The 21,381-nt window shown below is 38.0% G+C and overlaps 1 protein-coding gene across 3 annotated transcripts; it reads right to left on the bottom strand.

Moving 5' to 3' along the window:
* Nucleotides 1–1,574: 1,574 nt before the first annotated feature.
* Nucleotides 1,575–18,964, bottom strand: LOC103023203 (ATP-binding cassette sub-family E member 1). Of its 3 annotated transcripts, XM_022684743.2 has the most exons (19): nt 18,832–18,964; nt 18,561–18,623; nt 16,774–16,940; nt 16,594–16,679; nt 15,946–16,043; nt 15,154–15,271; nt 14,611–14,748; nt 14,260–14,329; nt 13,187–13,283; nt 11,468–11,557; nt 10,743–10,864; nt 9,815–10,036; nt 7,767–7,826; nt 7,613–7,671; nt 7,383–7,493; nt 5,336–5,478; nt 4,358–4,480; nt 4,113–4,224; nt 1,575–2,040 (listed from the first exon to the last, which is right to left on the bottom strand). In XM_022684743.2, exons 3-19 carry the CDS (start codon nt 16,874–16,876, stop codon nt 1,993–1,995), a joined length of 1,800 nt encoding a protein of 599 aa, XP_022540464.1. In that variant the 5' UTR covers nt 16,877–16,940; nt 18,561–18,623; nt 18,832–18,964; the 3' UTR covers nt 1,575–1,992. The 3 variants fall into 3 exon arrangements, with proteins under 3 accessions (XP_022540464.1, XP_022540463.1, XP_022540462.1); XM_022684742.2 differs by lacking the exon at nt 18,561–18,623 and having other exon boundaries at nt 18,832–18,963; XM_022684741.2 differs by lacking the exon at nt 18,832–18,964 and having other exon boundaries at nt 18,561–18,824.
* Between the last annotated feature and the right edge of the window lie 2,417 nt (nt 18,965–21,381).

Genomic DNA, 21,381 nt, shown 5'->3' with positions numbered 1-21,381 from the left:
TTCACTGGACAGTGACGATATGCATGCTGCATATGAAACTGTTTCTCGGCCTCCCTTGTCTGCGGTAGCTAGTAAAAGAAATCCTCAGAAATAAGAGTTGATCAGAGAGACGTTAGGGTGTCTACGTCACCCAGTGACTTTATGGCCTCGCCCACCTCGGCTCAGGACTGCCCACAGGCAGCGCTGAACCCGGGCTACAGCATTAGGAGCTATAGCTAAAGAGGAGCCAACAGATCTGTTTACTCTGTTTCAGCTTCCGTTTACAGAGCTAGTTAGCGTTAGCTATATTGTGTAAGTAACTCTAGGTTTACACTAGGGAAGCAAAGTTTGACAAGGCAGCTCAACTCGACAGAACACCGGTCAAAACTGGTGCTGTTTGGGTTGGACTTTATGATATAGAGAGGACTCTAGGGCTTCGCCGTGGTGAAATTGCCCAAGCTCCAAATGACCAAGTCTGAGGGAAGAGTTTAGTAGCGTTAGTTTAGCTGAAATATACGTTAACAGGCCGCCAAGTGGTCCAGCACTCTAAAGCGCTGCCACTATGAGCGGGAGGTTGCAGGTTCGAACCCCGGCTCATGCAGCTTTGCAATCAGCTGCCAGCCTTGTGATGTGCCGCTGGGCGGGACGAGGCGTCTGTGAACGTATGTATCGGAACCGAGCCGCTTTCCTCCGATCGCGCTGGCTGCTCAGGCAATTACTCATCAGCAGCAGTTCGAAAAAAGGGGTGACTTACTTCACACGTGTCGGGGGAGGCGTTTGCTCCTTCGCATCCTCCTAGGGTCGCAGATGCCACTGGTGATGGGGACACACAAAGGGGTGGGACAATTAGCCATGGGAAAATGGGGAAAAAAATCTAAAATTAAATTACATAAAAAAAGATACGTTGACAATGGCGTGGGAAATCGTGTCTCAGAAATTTTGAATATTATATAAGACCAATTGGTATTTTGGCAGTGTGCCAAGTCCTGCTGGAAAATGAAATCCGCATCTCCATAAAAGTTTTCAGCAGAGGGAAGCATGAAGTGCTGTAGGATTTTGTGGGAAAACAAAACTGCACTGACTTTAGACTTAATAATAGAACACAGTGGATCAACACCAGCAGATGACACGTCTCTTCAAACCATCACTGATTGGTGGAAACTTCACACTAGACCTCAAGCAGTTTGGACTGTGTGTCTCTCCACTCCTCCTCCAGACTCTGGTCTCTTGATTTTCAAATAAAATGTAAAATTTACTGATGATCAGTGATGGTTTGGAGAACCATGTCATCTGCTGGTGTTGGTCCACTGTGTTATATCAAGTCCTGTAGATTTCATTTTCCAGCAGGAATTGGCACACTACCTACATTTTTAAGTCAATAAAATAAATAAACGCCTAAAATGGATCACACTCTGTGAACTACATCTATATAATATATGAGTTTCACATTTTGAACTGAATTACTGAAATAAAGTAACTTTTCACTCATATTCTATTATATACAGGGTAACAGGAACATGAAAATTGGTTCAGACTCTTTACAGAAAGCTGTGGCATTGCCTAAAACACCAAAAAAAAAAGAGCACAAATCTCACTCTCATTCACAGAACGTTTAATCCACATATTAAAAGACATGGAAGTTTAGAGCCATAATATTTATACATGTTTAAGGTCACTGTCAGTACAGGTAATCAACTGCCCTCTGGTGGTCTAACACTGAAAATGCACCAAGAAGAAGAACCATGCAGAGGAGATGAGCACACTTGAGTACATTTGACACAGTGAATTCATTAAGTTACCAATATACACAGATAATAACTCTTCTTGGATGTTGGTGAAAAGCCAAGTCCAGCTGATCAGCAGAGGCAGAAGAGAGCTAGCTTAAAGCAGCAGGTCCACGGTCCAGAGGAAGGACCTTGTGAGCAGCAAACACGTTTCTCCTTTTCTTCTTTTTCTCCTTCTTTAAATTGTATGAGTCTGAATGATGGACGGATTGAAGTGAGGATGATGAAGCTAGTCGTCGAGGAAGAAGTAGTTTCCCCCTCTCTTCTGTTCCACATCCTGTTGATTAAGCAAAAACAATAAAAGCTTAATTAGAGCTGGGGTTAAACTGTTATGGTCAGTTTTATAGGTTACAATAAAAATAGTAAGTTACCTGTGTCTGTCTGTAACCAGTTAAAAGTTTAAACACATCTTCTCATTCAACGTCTTTATAATTTTACATTTAATTTATTTTCTCCATTGTAGATTAATATTAAAGACATAAAAACAATTAAGGGACATATATGGAATTAGGTAGTAAACATAAAAAAGTGTTATCCCTCCACATTAATCCCCTGATCTAAACCTGATGAACTGAGATGGTGATTTGAGGTGATTTAATTGGGATGAACTGGAGCTTTACAGCGTGAAGGAAAAGCAGCAACTATTGTTCAGCACCTCCAGGAACTCCTTCCTTCAAGACGCTGAGAAAACTCTTCCAGGTGACTCTCCCTCATGAAGACACTGAGATTAAAATCTCACCAAGAGTCTGCAGACCTGTCCTCAAAGATAAATGTGCTACTTAGAAGAAGAATCTTACAGAATAATTCCACATGTCTTCCTGTATAGCTTCAATATTGTCTTCAATATTAAATTTATCATGTAAAAAAAAAATTAAAAAAGAAAGAAAACACATTGAGTGTGTCCAAACTTTTGACTTGTAATGTATATTTGATTTAGATAGAGCAGGGCAAAAAAATCTTAATTTAGCATGTTATATGTACAGGAGTGGACAATAAAACTGAAACACCTGGTTTTAGATCACAATAATTGATTGTGGTGACGGACAGTTCTGGTGGAAACAGGAGAGTTGAGGTGCACATTGAATTCTGCCGTGATTTGATCAGCCGCGGTTTTATGTTTTTTGGATACAATCCGGGTTAGCACCCGAACATCCCTTTCAGACAGCTTCCTCTTACAGCGTCCACAGTTAATCCTGTTGGATGTGGTTGGTCCTTCTTGGTGGTATGCTGACATTACCCTGGATACCGTGGCTCTTGATACATCACAAAGACTTGCTGTCTTGGTCACAGATGCTCCAGCAAGACGAGCACCAACAATTTGTCCTCTTTTGAGCTCTGGTATGTCACCCATAATGTTGTGTGCATTGCAATATTTTGAGCAAAACTGTGCTCTTACCCTGCTAATTGGACCTTCACACTCTGCTCTTACTGGTGCAATAATGTGCACTTAATGAAGATTGGCCACAAGGCTGCTCAAATTTAGCCATGTTTCAGTTTCATTGTCTAACCCCTGTAGTCGATCTGCTGCACCTTATTCTACCAGGGAAGTTCTGGTAACATTTTATATTATGGGTTACATATAACAGTAATTACTACAGTAATAATATTTGTTAATGGTTTAGTAATGACTCAGGTAATAATTAATTGGCACTAGTTAAGAGCATTATTAAATAATGTATTTTTTGCAATCTAAAGTGCACTTTAAATCCTTTAATTTTCCCAAAAATTGACAGTGCCCCTAATAATCCTGTGCGTCTTATGTATGAATTTTACCAGTCAGGTATTAAGGAGCAGTAAAAACACTCAGCTGAAGTACAGCATTATATAGGAGTTTCAGTTTAGTCCTTCAGCACTAAGGCTGCAGCAGTATTAGCATTAGCCACTAACTGCGCTAAGCACCGCCCACAGAGGGTGAGTATTTTATGCCTGTAGCCCTGGCTAGCACTGCTGAAGCAGCATTAGCTGCTAATCGTCTAGCGGCTAATGCTAATGTTGCGGCACCCAGCCTTAATGGAAATCTCTGTAAATCTAAGCTAAACCTAAGCGCTTTTCTTCACCCAAATAAACAGATTTCAGGAGAGAAATCTGTGTAAATTTATTTGTTAGTTTTTTATAATCACAGTTTTGTTTACTTAACTTAGCTTTACTTAACTTAGTTAGGAAAGGAAAACGTGGCGCCACCCTTGTTCCTTACTAGTGTTGCATAATATGCTTTATAATCTAGTGCGCCTTATGTATGAAAATGGACGTTTATTAATAGTGCGCCTTATACAGTAAAAAAAAAAAAAAAAAAAACAGACACATTTTTAATATTGCACCCATATTGTAAAGTGTTATCATACTTCTTACCTTAATTGAGTTGAGCTTGTTGATTCTTGGTCTGAAGTTATTGGGGTCTCTCCTGAATGTGATCTCCAGCAATGACAGGAACTTGTTCATTCCAGCGAGCAGCGTCTGAGGCCTGAGCGGCAGATTTAGAGATATGAGCATGGGAGTGTTATCAGGTTATTTTCACTCAAAAACAATACATAAACAATAATTTAAATAATAGATATTTTTTCTTCAAATATGATCTGATGCACTCAGACACTTACGTGTTAGCAGCTGTCTTTTTTGACGGAACACCATCAAACACAATGACACGGTCAGCCAAGTACGTGGCCATGATGAAGTCGTGCTCAACGACGAAGGCGGTCTTCTTCGCATGGAGGATGAATCTGGTAGAACATAGCATTCATATTTACACTATATTCCCAAAACTATCCTGTCTTGAGCTGATTTGATGCTTCATGAAGTTTGAAGATGACATGTCTCTCCAAACCATCACTGATTGGTGGAAACTTCACACTAGACCTCAAGCAGTTTGGACTGTGTGTCTCTCCACTCTTCCTCCAGACTCCGCTCCCTTGATTTATAAATGAAATGTAAAATCTACTGATGATCAGTGATGGTTTGGAGAGACATGTCATCTGCTGGTGTTGATCCACTGTGTTTTATTATCAAGTCTAAAGTCAGTGCAGCACTTCATGCTTCCCTCTGCTACTGACAACTTTTATGGAGATGCAGATTTCATTTTCAAGCAGGACTTGGCACACTGCCCACACTGCCAAAAGTAACAATTGGTCTTATATAATATTCTAATTTTCTGAGACACGGATTTTTAGGTTTTCTTTGGCTGTAAGCCATAATCATCAAAAATAAAAGAAATAAACGCTTAAAATAGATCACTCTGTGTTTAATACATCTATATAATATATGAGTTTCACATTTTAAACTGAATAACTGAAATAAAGTAACTTTTCAATATTTTTTTTTTTGAGATGCATTAATATGTGGCTTTGCAAAGTGATACGATTTATTATAATATGTTGCCCTCTCCTCACTCAGAAACTAATTTCAATTTAAAGGAAAAAAAATATTACAGTCTGTTGTTTTACAACAGAATAATTGCATCATAATGCTATTACTGTACATAATCAATTTATCAGTGGCATAAAATGTTCTCAATTATATTTGTTACAGTATGTAAATCAATAAAACATAAAAAAAAACAATAAAAAATTGTGGCCTACCGTTTAATGACCCTGGCAGCCATCAGGCGCTGTTCTGAGTCCAGGTAGGCCGAGGGCTCGTCTATCAGGTAGACGTCCGCTGGTTTACCCAGACACAGAGCCAGCGCCACCCTCTGCAGCTCTCCTCCAGACAAGTTCTGAACCTGTAAACCAGCACAGTCTTATAACATACTATGTTTCATGGTGAAAATCACCCTGTAAAGAGTAACGAAAGTAGTGATTTGACAGGGTTTTCCAAGTTTCCTTGATTTCGTATATAAATACATACAACATGCGCTATTTGGACAAATGTATTGGATCACCTGCTAATTTATTGTTTTTCCTATATATCAATATAAAATACTAAATAAAGCTATATTTTAGGTTGTCAAAAAGGAAGAAATATATGGTGTCACATCAATGCCAATGTTAATTTTTTTTTTAACCTGGTATTTTTGCACCCCTGACTTTTGACATTGATGTGACGCCATAGAAATAGTTATCTGCTTAGTACAGTCATAGTACAGAAAGTGTTGGCACCCATGTATTTCTCCCAGAAAATTATTGCAATTACACTTTTTGTTATACACATGTTCTTTTCCTTTGTGTGTATTGGAAGAACACAAAAACAGAGAGAAAAAAGCCAAAATGTATAGAATTTAAACACAGAATTGGGCCAGACTATGTCATTGGCACCCTCATTTTGGCTTACTCACACACACTGTGTCAGCAGTGGTGTCTTTCTGAGTGTCCTGCCACAGTGTTTCATTTAATTTCATTTAAATATCGGTGGACAGTTCACGCTGACACTGATACACCCTGAGCCTGCAGGACAGCTTATATTTCTTCAGAACTTGATTTGGGCTGTTTATCCACCATCCAGACTATGTTGTCCGAAAGGAAGACTATCCTGCGTTGCAACCTTTCATTTCTCATTTTTCACTTCCGTCCATGTCCAGGGAGGTTAGCTACAGTGCCATGGGTTCTAAACTTTGAAAATTTGATTATGTTGAACACAGAGAAACAGAGAAACATCAAGGTTAATGGAGATGGATTCATTTTCCACAATTTTGATTCTCAAGTTCTCATACTGTTCTCTTCTTCTCTTTATGTTCTTAATGCTTAGTGTGGCACACACAGCCACACAATGCAAAGACTAAATCAACCTTTTTCTCTAGTTTTAGGTGTAACTTTTATATTGCCCACATCAGTTACTCACCATAGGTTAGTTTAAATGAGCATCGCATGCTTGAATCAAAGTTAATTACCTACAATTTTGAAAAGATGCCAATAGTTTTGTGTGAAATCATGTCAAATTTGCTATTGTTCAACTTTATGGGAGAAATACTGTATATCAACCATTTCTGCCTATTGGGACTTCCTTTAAGTTATTTTATTTTAAATGCCTTCATAAAACAAAAAAATATAAGCCTAAATAAAGCATATTTACATTTTTATGCTATCCAAATTCTACCCAATATATTAGCTTTCTGAAGTTCGTCTTATTATTGCAAACAAATGAGAAAACCAATGACGCTTTAACACCTACATCCTGATCAATGACGCAATCCTTCACACTCTGCTCTTACTGGTGCAATATATAACAATGAGGATTCTCTCACTGTGCAACCTAATGCTTAACTACATAGCTACTATACACACTGACATGCCACAAGTCATGAGTCATGTAAACTAATCATGAAAGGGTCATGGGATCCTTAATAATAATGCACATAATATATTATAAACTATAAACATAAATATAAACTAGGGTTGTCAACGTTAAAGGTCAACATTCAGATTTTTTTTCTTGAGCCGTTTGCATGTGGTGAGAATGTGATCTGGTCTCTATCCAACCTAGCTATCAAATATACTCCTTTTTAATCGATCTAAACTGCTGATAAAGTGCAGGTTAATCTGATATATTAGCCAGATGATTATTTTATTTGAAGAGTGCAATTATTAATCAGATTCTCAGCCTACAAGATTCTACCCAATATATTAGCTTTCTGAAGTTCGTCTTATTATTGCAAACAAATGAGAAAACCAATGACGTTTCAACACCTACATCCTGATCAATGACGCAATCAATCTGCATGGGCTTCATGACGTCCGTGACGAACTGAGGGTGTGTGTACGCATCCCTGATCTTCTCGTGGAGGAGGGCACGAACGCTGCCCTACAGAGAGACAAAACCACACATGTGGGACATTAGGGGTTATTAGGGGTTAATTGGGGGGGGGGGTGACTCATTACCCACTGTATGTATTGAACATGTATAACAGCACAGTAGCGTACTTTAAATTTGGGGCTGATCTTCTGAGGTTTGTAGCTGACGTTGAGGATTGGTACCTCTCCTAGAAAAGGAAAGATAAAGATTAAGATGTTATATACACTGTTACATATACCAGCGTCAGCCAGACCATAATACTAACAGACTAAAATCACTCACCTCCATCATCAGGCTTTAATCGACCAGCGAGCATCCTAATGAAGGTGGTTTTTCCTGTGCCTGAAAGAGTTATTCAATATTAAAACCATTTCAAATGGAGGAATATATACACAGGGCTTGGACAATGAAACTGAAACACCTGATTTTAGACCACAATAATTTATTGTATTGACAGACAGTTCTGGTGGAAACAGGAGAGTTGAGGTGCACATTGAATTCTGCTGTGATTTGATCAGCCGTGGTTTTAAGTTTTTTTGGATACAATCCGGGTTAGCACCCGAACATCCCTTTCAGACAGCTTCCTCTTACAGCATCCACAGTTAATCCTGTTGGATGTGGTTTGTCCTTCTTGGTGGTATGCTGATATTACCCTGGATACCGTGGCTCTTGATACATCACAAAGACTTGCTGTCTTGGTCACAGATGCGCCAGCAAGATGCGCACCAACGATTTGTCCTCTTTTGAACTCTGGTATGTCACCCATAATGTTGTGTATTGCAATATGTTGAGCAGAACTGTGCTCTTACCCTGCTAATTGAACTTCACACTCACACATGCTCTTACTGGTGCAATGTGCCATTAATGAAGATTGGCCACCAGGCTGCTCCAATTTAGACATGAATCCTCCCACACTAAAATGACAGGTGTTTCAGTTTAATTGTCCAACCCCTGTATATATATATATATATATATATATATATATATATATATATATATATATATATGTATATAGGCCTGGACAATAATTCGATATCGGTATTTATCGCGATAAGAAATGTTTTAATAACGGTGATATCAGTTTTGTGGTATATCGATATGTATTAGAATCACGGACAGGCTTTTTTTTACTGGCGTCAGCTCGCCCCAGAGCTCAACACATTCAGCCCCCGTAGCTGGGCTACGTCAGTGCGTGATGACGTAACCACACAGGCACGTAGCCAAATAGGCTAGGCTAGGCAAGGCTAGGTTAAAATGGCTAGGCTCGGGTCCGCTTCGCTACTCAGCACATATGTCTCGCGCTGGAGCCAAACAGAGCCGGGACGAGCGTATCCAAGGCTAAGGTAGACTCGATTCTCGCTCGGCCGCGGGTCCTCGAGGCCGGCCGCGGGCCCGCTCACTCGGCCGTGGGTCCGCTCGCTCGGCCGCGGGTCCTCGAGGCCGGCCGCGGGCCCGCTCGCTCGGCCGTGGGTCCGCTCGCTCGGCCGCGGGTCCTCGAGGCCGGCCGCGGGTCCGCTCCCTTGCCGCTTTGCTGCAAATTGTGCCGGAGAGTGCAGCCGACCAGCAGCGGTAATGTTAATACATCTAATCTGTTCCACCACTTCAAGCAACTCCACTACATACAATATTTTTCTTATACTGACTGAAGCACTTTTATAGCTTATGTTATAACTTCTCACTATATTTACTTCCTTGCTCCTGCGCCAGACAGCTTTGACCAATCAGATGAGAGAATGTGCTTGCATTGTGAAACCAAACCAAACAGAGGGAGAAACGCTCCAAATAAACAAACTCATCAACTGATCCGGACCATAGAAACCTAAAAACTACAGGTGTGAAAATGTTTTTAATGGTACAGCAGAACACACACCTTGGTTCTCTACGTGCCCGCACACATAGCTTAAGGGGCTCTTAAAGGCACAGTGTACACATTACTGAATACTGGCAGGTACATATTTCCCCCAGGCCATTTAAATGGTCATCCCCCTCATTATTGGCATGTGTAAAATATCAAATACTTCCTGAGATTTTTATATTCAGCAAATTAAGCTCTAATTCAGAAATCCTTACAATCAAGCTGAGATGTTTATAATAAAGTAAAAAAAAAGTTTCCTCTATCCGATTTATCATGCATTCTTTATTCCAGCGCCCCACGTTTTCTTTATCTCCCCTAAAACATACCATGAATAATATAAATATTACTGCATTTTACATTTCTTACATCCATTCTTTTATTTAAATTTAAATATCAACTATAAAAACGTGCGTCTTATAAGAGAATAGTGCTTCATATTGTTAATTGTTATAAATGTAAATATGCAGTGTCTCACCGTTCTCCCCGAGCATCACCATGATCTCAGAGTCTGTGAACTCGCCCTCCACGATCTGCAGCTCAAAGTCCCCCATCATCTTCTTCATGTTGGGATACTGATAACGGCACATCTTCTTCACCTCCTCCTCACTGGCTGTTTCTGCCACTTTAAACACCAGAGAGGCCTCGCGGAACCTCAGGTTCTCCGTAGGTACGTATCCATCCAGGAAGATGTTGATGCCTGGAATTAACAGAAGGGGTCAGAGCATTCTCAAGGCTTTAAATATCATCATTTGCATTTTGAAAAATGACAATTTTGCAGGACAATGAAAATATTGTTAACTTTTTTAAGTCATTTTGAAGCATTTTAATTGATTAATTGATTCATTCATCATAAAATGTTAATACAAAGTAAAGAACAAGTGCCAGATTAAACAAAGTTGTTTTCAGGAGCACACTACAGTGTTGATGACCCACAGTTACCTCTATTACCAATATTACCATCAATAAAGGTTTACCTAAAACTAAATCAATTTAAAAAATGGTGTTTTATTTTATAAATGTAATTAAACATTCATAAGCAGTCATATCCTTTAGCCCTTAAGATTTTTATTGGGCACAAAAACTTAAAATTAAATTAGGTGAGTGAATAAAAACACTATATCCTTACAGGTTAGGACATATGCTAAATGGACAAAAGTATAAGGAGACCTATTAATTTATAGTTGTATCCAAATTCTATGGTGTTCAAATACAAGTAACCCTGCTTTTGTTTGAATAGTTGTCTCTATTGTGACTCTATTGTCTCTAATGAAGACTTTTTACTAGATTTTGTTTGCATTTTTTGTATTTACTTCTATTACCCATTGATTTGTGGCTACAATCCACTTAAATCACATTTTGTTGGTAAAACTACTTCATTACATGAACATGAATGTGTCCAGTACCTTCCCGTACACTGAAAGGCATGGTAACGACACCGTAAGCACTGGGTACTCCATACAGACAGCAGATAAAGTCAGACAGGTAGTCCAGTACACTCAGGTCATGTTCCACAACAATAATATATCTAAACAAAGGTTCAGAGAGAGAAAAACAGATCGGTATGAGGCTGAGGCCACTAAAAAATATTATTTAAAATAGAAATAGAAAGAATAACTAAAACAATAATGAACTAATTTGAAAACCATTTGATTTCTTATAATTAAATAATGAGTTTCACTGCTATATATATATTTTTTTATTTAATTTTTTCCGTTTCTCTCTAATTTAAAAGGCCAATTACCCAACCCACCGCCTCTTTTTGAACTGCTGCTGATGCAGCATTACCGAGTAGCATCACAGTGTGCTCGGAGGAAAGCGCAGCGACTCGGTTCTGATACATCAGCTCACAGACGCCTTGTGCTGATCGACATCACCCTTTGGAATGATGCGGGGAAAGAGCTCCATTAACTCACCCAGAGAGAGCAAGGTCAATTGTGCTCTCTCAGGGCTCCGGTTGCTGATACAAAGAGCTACATGAACAGGATTCGAACCAGCAATCTCCTGATCACAGTGGCAGCACTTAACCAGCTGCAGTACTGATATGAAGTTGATTAATGTTTTAGTTATTAATCAGCAATAGACTATAGCTTATGAAAAGTGATATGTGGCTTTATTGGGCCCCACCCACCTGTCAGGTGTGATAAGGGAGCGGATGGTGATGGCAGCTTTTAACCTCTGCTTCACGTCCAGGTAACTGGAGGGCTCGTCAAACATGAAGCTAACACAAACACAAACAGCAGCAGTAAGTGGACAGGTTAGTATTTAGGTAATAAAAGAAGGCAAAAAATATCCTTTTTTTTAAATTAAGCTAATCTGCTCATAAAGCGCAGTTTAATCTGATATATTAGCCAGATAATATACTATGAACAGCAGTGTATAACGCTGTCTCTGCTGCTCTACGCTGTTTACACTTGCACTGCATGTCCCATTGAAAACACTGTGTTTAAAAGCGCAATGTGAATTTTTCAGGATTCTGTGGATAAACACACTGGAACACAGCATCTTCTAACCATATTTACTTTCTTGTTCTCATGCCAGACAGCTCTGATCAATCAGAGGAGACTGTGTGCTCTTGTGGTTTATTGGTTCATATTTTGGTGCGTTTAGGTTTATGCCTGTGTGAAACCAAACCAAACAGAGGGAGAAACGTTCCAAATAAACAAACTAATCACCTGATCCGCACCATAGAAACTTTCACAACTACAGGTGTGAAAACGCTCTTTTATACTTAGCTAATTAAGCTCTAATTAAGAAATCTTTACAACCAGTCTGAAATCTTTACAATAGAGTAAAGAAAGTTTCCTCTATTTAATTTATTAGGCATTCTTTATTCCAGCGCCCCTCAAAGATAAACAAGTAAATACTAGTATTTTAATTGACGCCACTAATATAAATATAACTGCATTTTACATTCATTCTTTTATTTACATTTTAATATCCACTATTAAAATTTGTGACTTAGGAAAAACAAGTGCAATTAATCGCAATTGATCACAAAATATTGTTGTGATTTTAGTAATAATATAACAATGAATTTGAAAGTTAAAGACCTGGTTTACTGTATGTACACTCTCTTATAATTATTAAACTTCATTTCTACAATACATTCTACACTGAAGACCATACACCAGGATTTACACTATTTTTCTTTAGTTTTTTTTGTATTATTATTATATTATATTATATTGTTATTACAACCTCCTCCACACATCACATCATTTTTGACCCTGCCCTCTAGTGGACATACTGCTTACCATGCATGGCACCATAAAATGCATAGAAGTACAGTATGTGTGTGGCGTGGAAATTTTTTTTAAAACATTCATTTATTTTTGGATGTAAAGTTACATTCAACAACACATATAATACAACACAAATATTTTGTCCTATGATCTTTGTTAGATATACAATACCTGTCAAAAGTTTGGATACACCTTCTCATTCAATGTTTTTCTTTATATAATTTATTTTCTAGATTGTAGATTGATATTAAAGACATGCTGAAAAGTAAAGAAAAGGCAGCAACTATTGTTCAGCACCTCCAGGAACTCCTTTACTTCAAGACGCTGAGAAAACTATTCCAGGTGACTCTCCCTCATGAAGACACTGAGATTAAAATACCAAGAGTGTGCAGATCTGTCCTTAAAGATACATGTGATACTAAGAAGAATCTAAAGTATAAAACATATTCAGGTTTGTTTAACACTGTTTTCATTATTAAATTTACAATGTACAAAATCATAAAAAGAAAGAAAAACACATTGAATAAAAAGAAGTGTGTTAAATTTTTTGACAGGTACCGTAAATGATAAATATGTTTCATTTAATATGTATTTTAAGACATTACATGTCTGCTCTCTGGATGCACACCACAGCACAGGCAAAACGCTGCAGCTCTCCTCCTGACAGATCCTCCACGTTCCTGTCCCTGAGATGAGTCAGATCTGTCCAAACACAAAACAAAACAAGAACATCATATATATATACATACATACAATAAATGCAACAATACATTTTCACCTGTACCACATACACTACCAATCAAAAGTTTTAGATTTAAGTATTGTAAAAATAAATAATAATAATTCAGTTTCTGAATAGGTTTCTCTGATTTTGCTAATTATAGGTATATATTTATAATCGGGTATATATATCATTATCATTTAGAGCATTAATTTGCAGAAAATGAGAAATGGCTGAAATAACAAAAAAATGCAGAGCTTTCAGACCTCAAATAATGCAAAGAAAACAAGTTCATATTCATAAAGTTTTAAGTGTCCAGAAATCAATATTTGGCGGAATAACCCTGTTTTTAATCTCAGTTTTCATGCATGGCATGTTCTCCTCCACCAGTCTTACACACTGCTTTTGGATAACTTTATGCCTTTTACTCCTGATGCAAAACTTCAAGCAGTTCAGTTTGGTTTGATGGCTTGTGATCATCCATCTTCCTCTTGATTACATTTCAGAGGTTTTCAAATTGGTAAAATCAAATAAATCAATTTTTTTTTGTTAGTTGTGTCTTATTTTTCCGCAGCTGTATATATATATATACACACACACAGTCTCTAAGCCTTAGAAATTACATTGTACCCTTTCCAAACTGACAGATGATCAATGATTTCTTCATACCTTGAGATCTTTAAGCTGCTTTATGTTGTCAGACAGGTTCTATTTAAGTGATTTCTTGATTCTACAGGTCTGGCAGTAATCAGGCCTGGGTGTGGTTATTGAAATTAAACTCAGCCTTCCAAAAAGTGTGATTAATCACAATCTAGCCATTAATAAATAAAATAAACATTTAAAAAGTGCTGTCTTTGTCTGATAATAAAGTTTGTTATATTGTTGTTTCTTAATATTAACCTGTATTTTTACCAAAAATCTGGTTTAATATTACATGATATTCTGTAGTAAACATACCCAGCTGCTCGCAGACAACTCCCTCAGTCTTAGTGTCATCCTTCCTGCTCAGAATCGAGCCCACACTGCCCTATAAAACAGCCACAGGCCTGTGATCAGTAATAATATCTAAAATGGGGATGCACCAAATATTTGGCAAACAAAAATAGAGGGAAAAGACTAAATAATTAATACAGAACAATGTCAAGTCATAAAGCAAAACATTTTTATCATTAAAATTAAATTCCAGCTGTGGCAATAGGATTAGGATTTAGTTCTGTTTCAGTGCATCACTAATCTAAAGCAATATCACAAACAAGCAAAAACTGACCAGAGATCACCTGCATCACCTTCCAGTCCTGAGCTACTGACCTTCACAGTTTTGGGGATCTGGTCCACGTACTGAGGCTTCACAATGGCCTTCAGGTCATCCTCCAGGATTTTGGTGAAGTAGTTCTGCAGCTCTGAACCTCGGAAGTAGGCGAGGATCTCCTGCCAGTCAGGAGGAGCCTGAAACAAAGAAAGAAAAAAAGAAAATTATTTAAAGAGGTGTGTTTACAAATATTTGGCCATATAGTGTACCTATAACAATTGTTAATTTGATTGATAATTTTGGCAGTGTGTCAAGCCCTGCTGGAAAATGAAATCCGAAGACCTCAAGCAGTTTGGACTGTGTGTCTCTCCACTCTTCCTCCAGACTCCTTGATTTACAAATTAAGAAGGTTCTGGAGATGCTGAACAACAGTTTCTGCTTTTCCTTCACGCTGTGAAGCTCCAACTGTTTACTACGTAATTCCATATGCGTCCCTTAATTTTGTCCCCAAAATTTGGATTGGTACTGTATACCATATTTTATACAATATCGTAGTATATTGATTTGTAGGCCTGTATCACACATTCCTCATTTTGACTCACATCGTACTTCCCCAGGTTTGGCTTCTGTTTTCCTGCGAGAATCTTAAGTGCAGTTGACTTTCCAATGCCGTTAGTGCCCACAAGTCCTAACACCTCTCCTGGTCTGGGGATAGGCAACCTGTAAAGAAAACAAAATCATTTTAGCTTATGTATTTTTATATAAACAGTATAAACAGCTGATTAAACTAGATATGACTAGATTAGCATCTATCAGAATTGATATTATGGTATTATATGTGTGTACTGGAATTTGTGTGTGTGTTTTGTGCAGTTCTAATATACAATCATATTTTTGCTATTCTGTTAGATGCTAACTGCACACACATATACATATAAGATATGGCACACAGATATAGTACCAGTCAAAGAGATCGGACAAAACTTCTAATTATTTTATTTTCCAACATAGTTAATAAATACTGAAGTGATCCAGGCTATAAAGAAACACATAAGAATCCTCTATAGACTTAAAAGTGTTAAACCAAAATATTCTGTGAAGAAGCATTTAGGTGCTCTTATCTGGGGAGCTGTTAACATGTGGTTTCTGAGGCTGGTAACTCTGATCAAATTATCTTGTGCAACAGAGGAAACTCTTGGTCTTTCTTTCCTGGAGTGGTCCTGATGAGAGCCAGTTTCATCATAACATTTTTGATGGTCAAAGTTTCATTTCTTAAAGTAAATTTTCTTCATTTAGAAGATTTTTTTTTAATGGTACTGTATGTATACTAAATACACATAAAGTGCATACTACATAATAATGTAATTTAATAATACTTAATCTTATCATCTCACCTGTGTAATTTAAACGAGTTGGCGCAGTATCTGTGAGTGGTCTCTTTCTCCAGGTTGCTGGGCAGATTAACAATGGCCAAAGCCCCAAATGGACATTTCTAGACAAATTAATAAAATGTATTAATATGACTGAGTACTCCTTAATTCACTCAGCCTGTGTGATCACTTAAAAATGAAGAGTTTCTTTGATTTTACCAAACTGAAAACCTCTGCAATATAATCAAGAGGAAGATGGATGATCACAAGCCATCAAACCAAACTGAACTGCTTGAGTAAAGGCATAAAGTTATTCAAAAGCAGTGTGTAAGACTGGTGGAGAACATGCCAAGAAAATGCATGAACACTGTGATTAAAAACCAGGGTTATTGCACCAAATATTAATTTCTGAACTGTTAAAAATATATGAATATGAACTTGTTTTCTTTTCATTATCTGAGGCCTGAAAGCTGAAATGACAATATTTTTGGGGGGATTTTGGGAGAAATGTTATTCGTAATTTCTAGAATAAAACAACCATGTTCATTTTAACTTAAACATATACCTATAAATAGCAAAATCAGAGAAACTGATTCAGAAATTGAGGTTGTCTTTTATTTTTTCCAGAGCTGTATATACCCTTTTTGCAGGGTAAAATACAGCTTTACAAACCTTAATGCAGATTCCACATCCTATACAGAGTGACTCAGATATCCAAACTATCTTGCTCTGTGGAGTAACTTCTATACACAGTTTACCTGCAGCCAGAAGATACAATAAAATTAGGCAGCTGGAGAATAAAAGTGCTTTTATTTCTATTGTTCAGTTTAAAAAATCGTCCTCTGTTCTTACCCATTCGAACCACTGGGCAGCTCTTCTTGCACTCTTGCCTGCATTTTTTGGGCTTGCATTTGTCGTGGTTCACAATGGCGATTCTGGTTGGTTTTTCAGACATCCTGTCCCTCTCTCATTTGAAGGGGCTGAGGAGGGCTTTCCTTTACGGAAATTAATGAAGCACACTGCACAAACAGTGTGATACATATTAATAAACATCAACATGACATCAGTTTTCAACATATTAAACTATATCAACTTGCAGTAAACAAAGAATGGAACTGAGACACCTGCTCATTCATTGTTTCTTCTGAAATAAAGGGAATAAATAAAGAGTTTGTCCTGATTTTGTTCTGATTGCATTCAGCAACAAGGAAGTCTAGTACTGCCAATAGAACATTAATCTATGTTACACTAAACATGAACTTATTAGAAGCATGCCTTAACAACATGACCAAGCTAGATGACCAACATAACCAAGCTCACGGACCACTATGATCAATCTAGATGACCATCGTGTCCATGCTGAGTGCCCATTATGACCTAGCTCACTGACTTCTTAACCAAGCTAGATGACCATGATGGCCAAGCTCACTGACCACTATGACCAATCTGGATGACCATAATGACCAAGCCTACTGACCACTATGATCAAGCTTGATGACCATCATGATCAAGCTCATCGGCCACTATGACCAAGCTTATGGACCAGCATGAACAAGATAGATGACCACCAGTATGACGAGCATTACCAAGTTGAGTTACCATCATGACCAAGCTCACTGACCACTATGACCAAGCACACTGACCATCTTGACCAAGCTCACTGACCACAATAACCAATCTGGATGTCCCTTATGACCAAGCTCACTGACTACTATGACCAAGCACACTGACCAACTTGACCAAGCTCACTGACCACAATAACCAATCTGAATGACCATTATGACCAAGCCGAGTGTCCAGCACGACCAAGCTCACTGACCACTATGACTGATCTGGGTGACCATCATGTCCAAGCTGAGTGCCCATTATGACCAAGCTCACTGACCACTATGATTGATCTGGATGACCATCATGTCCAAGCTGAGTGTCCATTATGATCAAGCTCACTGACCACTATGACCAATCTGGATGACCATTATGACCAAGCCGAATGTCCAGCACGACCAAGCTTACTGACCACTTTGACTGATCTGGATGCCCATCATGACCAAGGATACTGACTACTATGACCAAGCTAGATGACCACCAGTATGACCATCATCACCATGCTTGATTGACCCTCATGATCAAGCTAACTGACAACTATGACAAAGCTAGATGACACTCATAATGAAGCTCACAGACCACTATGACCCATCTGGATGACCAGCATAACCATGCTCAATGACCACTATGACCAATCTGGATGACCATCATAAACAAGCTCACTAATCAATATGGCCAATCTCATTAACCACTATGACCAATTTAAAAGACCATCACGACTGAGCTCACTGACCACTATGACCAAGTTGGATGACCATCATAACCATGCTTACTGACCACTGATCACAGGAACACCCTGAAGTTTTTAGATATCATTGCAGGGCCAGATCACCTATGCCTAATTTTCTGTGTCTGTCACCTATGGTGACCAGGCTGAATGTAAACAGTGCACAGTGTATAATACATCGCAATTACAAATTACAACAATTAATCGACACATTTTAATTAATAATCGACACTGCAGCCCTAAATGCATCATACCCAATGCTGCTGGTCAACAGGTGATTCAGCAGAGAGACAGACAGCAAGCTTACCTGTGAAGAGGATGTTTGTTATGTTTTCTTCTGGATAAGCAGTTTATTAATCACCAGGCTGATCTGAGAGCAGTTATTGATCAGTAAAGCTGTGTTTAAACGCTATATTAATGCAGGGTACAGTCCTGTAGCTGTAGCTGTGGTGTTTATAATGAAGAGATGCACCAACAGCTGGAGCTGTGATGCTAAGCTAACTGATAACCATAAACACACAGCAGCAGCAGCAGCAGTATTTCCAGCACACAGGCTTAATACAGCGAGCGGAACTCACCTGCGGACAGTATGAGCTCCTCACAGAGCTGTCTATCGTGTTAAACCTGCCTCCCTCTCTCTGTCTCTCTCTCTGTCTCTCGCTCTGTGTTTCTCCTGCAGTGCAGCGGCTGGATGGATGTGGAAATGGCGGTATGGGAAGCTAGAAGGACCAAAAACGGTTCAAAACGCCTGTGAGATTTGTGCGTTTGGTTCTATTTAATTCAATTCAATTCAATTTTATTTTTATAACGCTTTTTACAACAAAAGTTGTCACAAAGCAGCTTTACATAGAAAAACAGGTCCACGCCTATTATGAGCAGCATCATAGAGATGCCAATTATTGTGGAGACAACAGTGGCAAGGAAAAACTCAGAGTCTATTTTATTTATCGTATACAGTTTCTTTGATTTTACCAAATTAAAAACCTCTGGAATATAATCAAGAGGAAGATGGGTGATCCCAAGCCATCAAACCAAACTGAACTGTTTGAATTTTTGCATCAGGAGTAAAGGCATAAAGTTATCCAAAAGCAGTGTGTAAGACTGGTGGAGGAGAACATGATACCAAGATGCATGAAAACTGTAATTAAAAAACAGGGTTATTCTACCAAATATTGATTTCTGAACTCTTAAAACGTTATGTATATGAATTTTCTTTGCATTATTTCTCATTTTCTGCAAATAAATGCTCTAAATGACAATATTTGTATTTGGAATTTTATTTTACTCAAACCTATTTTACTCAAAATCTGAGAAACTGATTCAGAAACTGAAATTGTCTCTTATTTGTTTCCAGTAAAGTATATAAAGTGTATATTTATAAAAGTATTCTTCGCTATGTGAAAAAAACATACTTTTTATAAGTTCATAAAAATGTATAAATAAAAAAAAGTATTTACTTTCATTCTTTAGGTAGAAGTATAGATACTAGGGTTTTGTAAAAGCCATAATGACTATTATGTTATATAAAATGTATCAAATATTGCAGTCTATATAGTAGTATTTATCTGATTATATCTGACTGAGTCATATATATATAGGGTTCCAAAAAGTGTGATTAATCACAGTAAATTTCCGGGAGGGCAAACAATTTTTCACAAAGGGTTAGATTGATTTGGATGTTTTTTTTCCCTTAATAAATAAAATCATCATTTAAAAAGTGCTTTTCATATTTTTTATATTTGTCTGATTTTAAAGTTTGTTTGATTATTTGAAAAATGTAAGTATGACAAAAAGGTAAAAAAAAAAGAAAACTGTAAGGAGGCAAATACTTTTTTATACCACTGTATGTATATATGTATATGTATATATATATATATATATAGTAAATAAATACAATAAATCTGAAAGCTGTAACTGGCTGTAGTGTCCACTAGAGGCCGGCATTTACTCACACATGGCAGCTCTCAGTCAGTTGTGGCCGGAGTCGTGGTCAGCTCGACTCTGCTGGCAGTGATTCTGTCCTTACGCAGTTTTCTGTTACTTTTACTGTGGAAAGTTGGGTTTCAGCGTAGGCCTAAACACATTCCACATTCAGAATGATTTACATAGTTGCCCACTAAAAAGTCAACTGGTGTGGAGGTAGAAAGCTCTCTGTGGACCTCAGCAATTTACTTCTTACTCATACAGGCAGTTGGGGCACAAGTAAAAAGATATGTAAACCCAGATGCATTATGTTCATATTACTGGTCTGGGCAGGGAAAGGATTGTGGTCAGGTTGTGGCAGTCGTGTGGGTTTTTCTCACACGCATGATCAGGTTTTAGTGTTTTAATCTTGTTGCACGGCTAACTTCGTTACTTTCGTCATTCCCCAGCGATGTGCTGCGTTGCATAATTCAAAATTTTTTTCAACAAGTTTTTGCAAAATCTGCAGCTATTCACCTTATATTATCTATGTCTGCAGACACTAGTGGACTAAAGGGGTGGCAGGGGTGGTAACTGCTTCCCCAGATGCCCCTTGGTTGGAGAAGTGTCACGAAAGATTTGTTAAAATACTTCTCATAGAGGAAAAAGTGCCCCCTCTTGCAATAAATTATTATGATGTGCCCTCTAGATCAAGAAAATTTGACACTTTGTTTTAATGACTGCCTAACCATGAGTGCCTTTTTGCCCTTCCAATAGAAAAAGACAGACCACGAAGGTAGTTTTACACAGAGAAATGTAGTCAGTGTTGGTGAACAAACAAATGCTAAGTCTTTATTATTCTGGCTCTGTACAGCTATGATGGAAAACAGACAGTTTTTTTCATTTAAAGTACAAAAACGTAAAAGTTGAACCTGGTTTTCATCAGTTTTTTTTCGTTCACATGCAGCACAAAATCTGTTTATAATCAGATTAATAGTCTGATTAAGAAAGCACTGCAGGATTAATAGATGGCTGAATGGATGGATGGATATATGGTTGGGTAGATTGATGGATGGATGGACAGACGGATTGATGGATGGATTGTTAAAGAGATTGTTAGACAGATCGTTATATGGCTGGATGGATGGCTGAATAAATGGATGGATGAATGGGTGGATGGATGGATGAATGGATGGATGGATGGATAGATTGATGGATGGACGGAA

This window comes from Astyanax mexicanus, chromosome 7 (assembly GCF_023375975.1).
Source record: "Astyanax mexicanus isolate ESR-SI-001 chromosome 7, AstMex3_surface, whole genome shotgun sequence".
NCBI classification, from domain to species: Eukaryota; Metazoa; Chordata; class Actinopteri; order Characiformes; family Acestrorhamphidae; genus Astyanax; species Astyanax mexicanus.
Note: the sequence above shows the minus strand (reverse complement) of the source record. Positions and strands in the feature narration are given on the sequence as shown.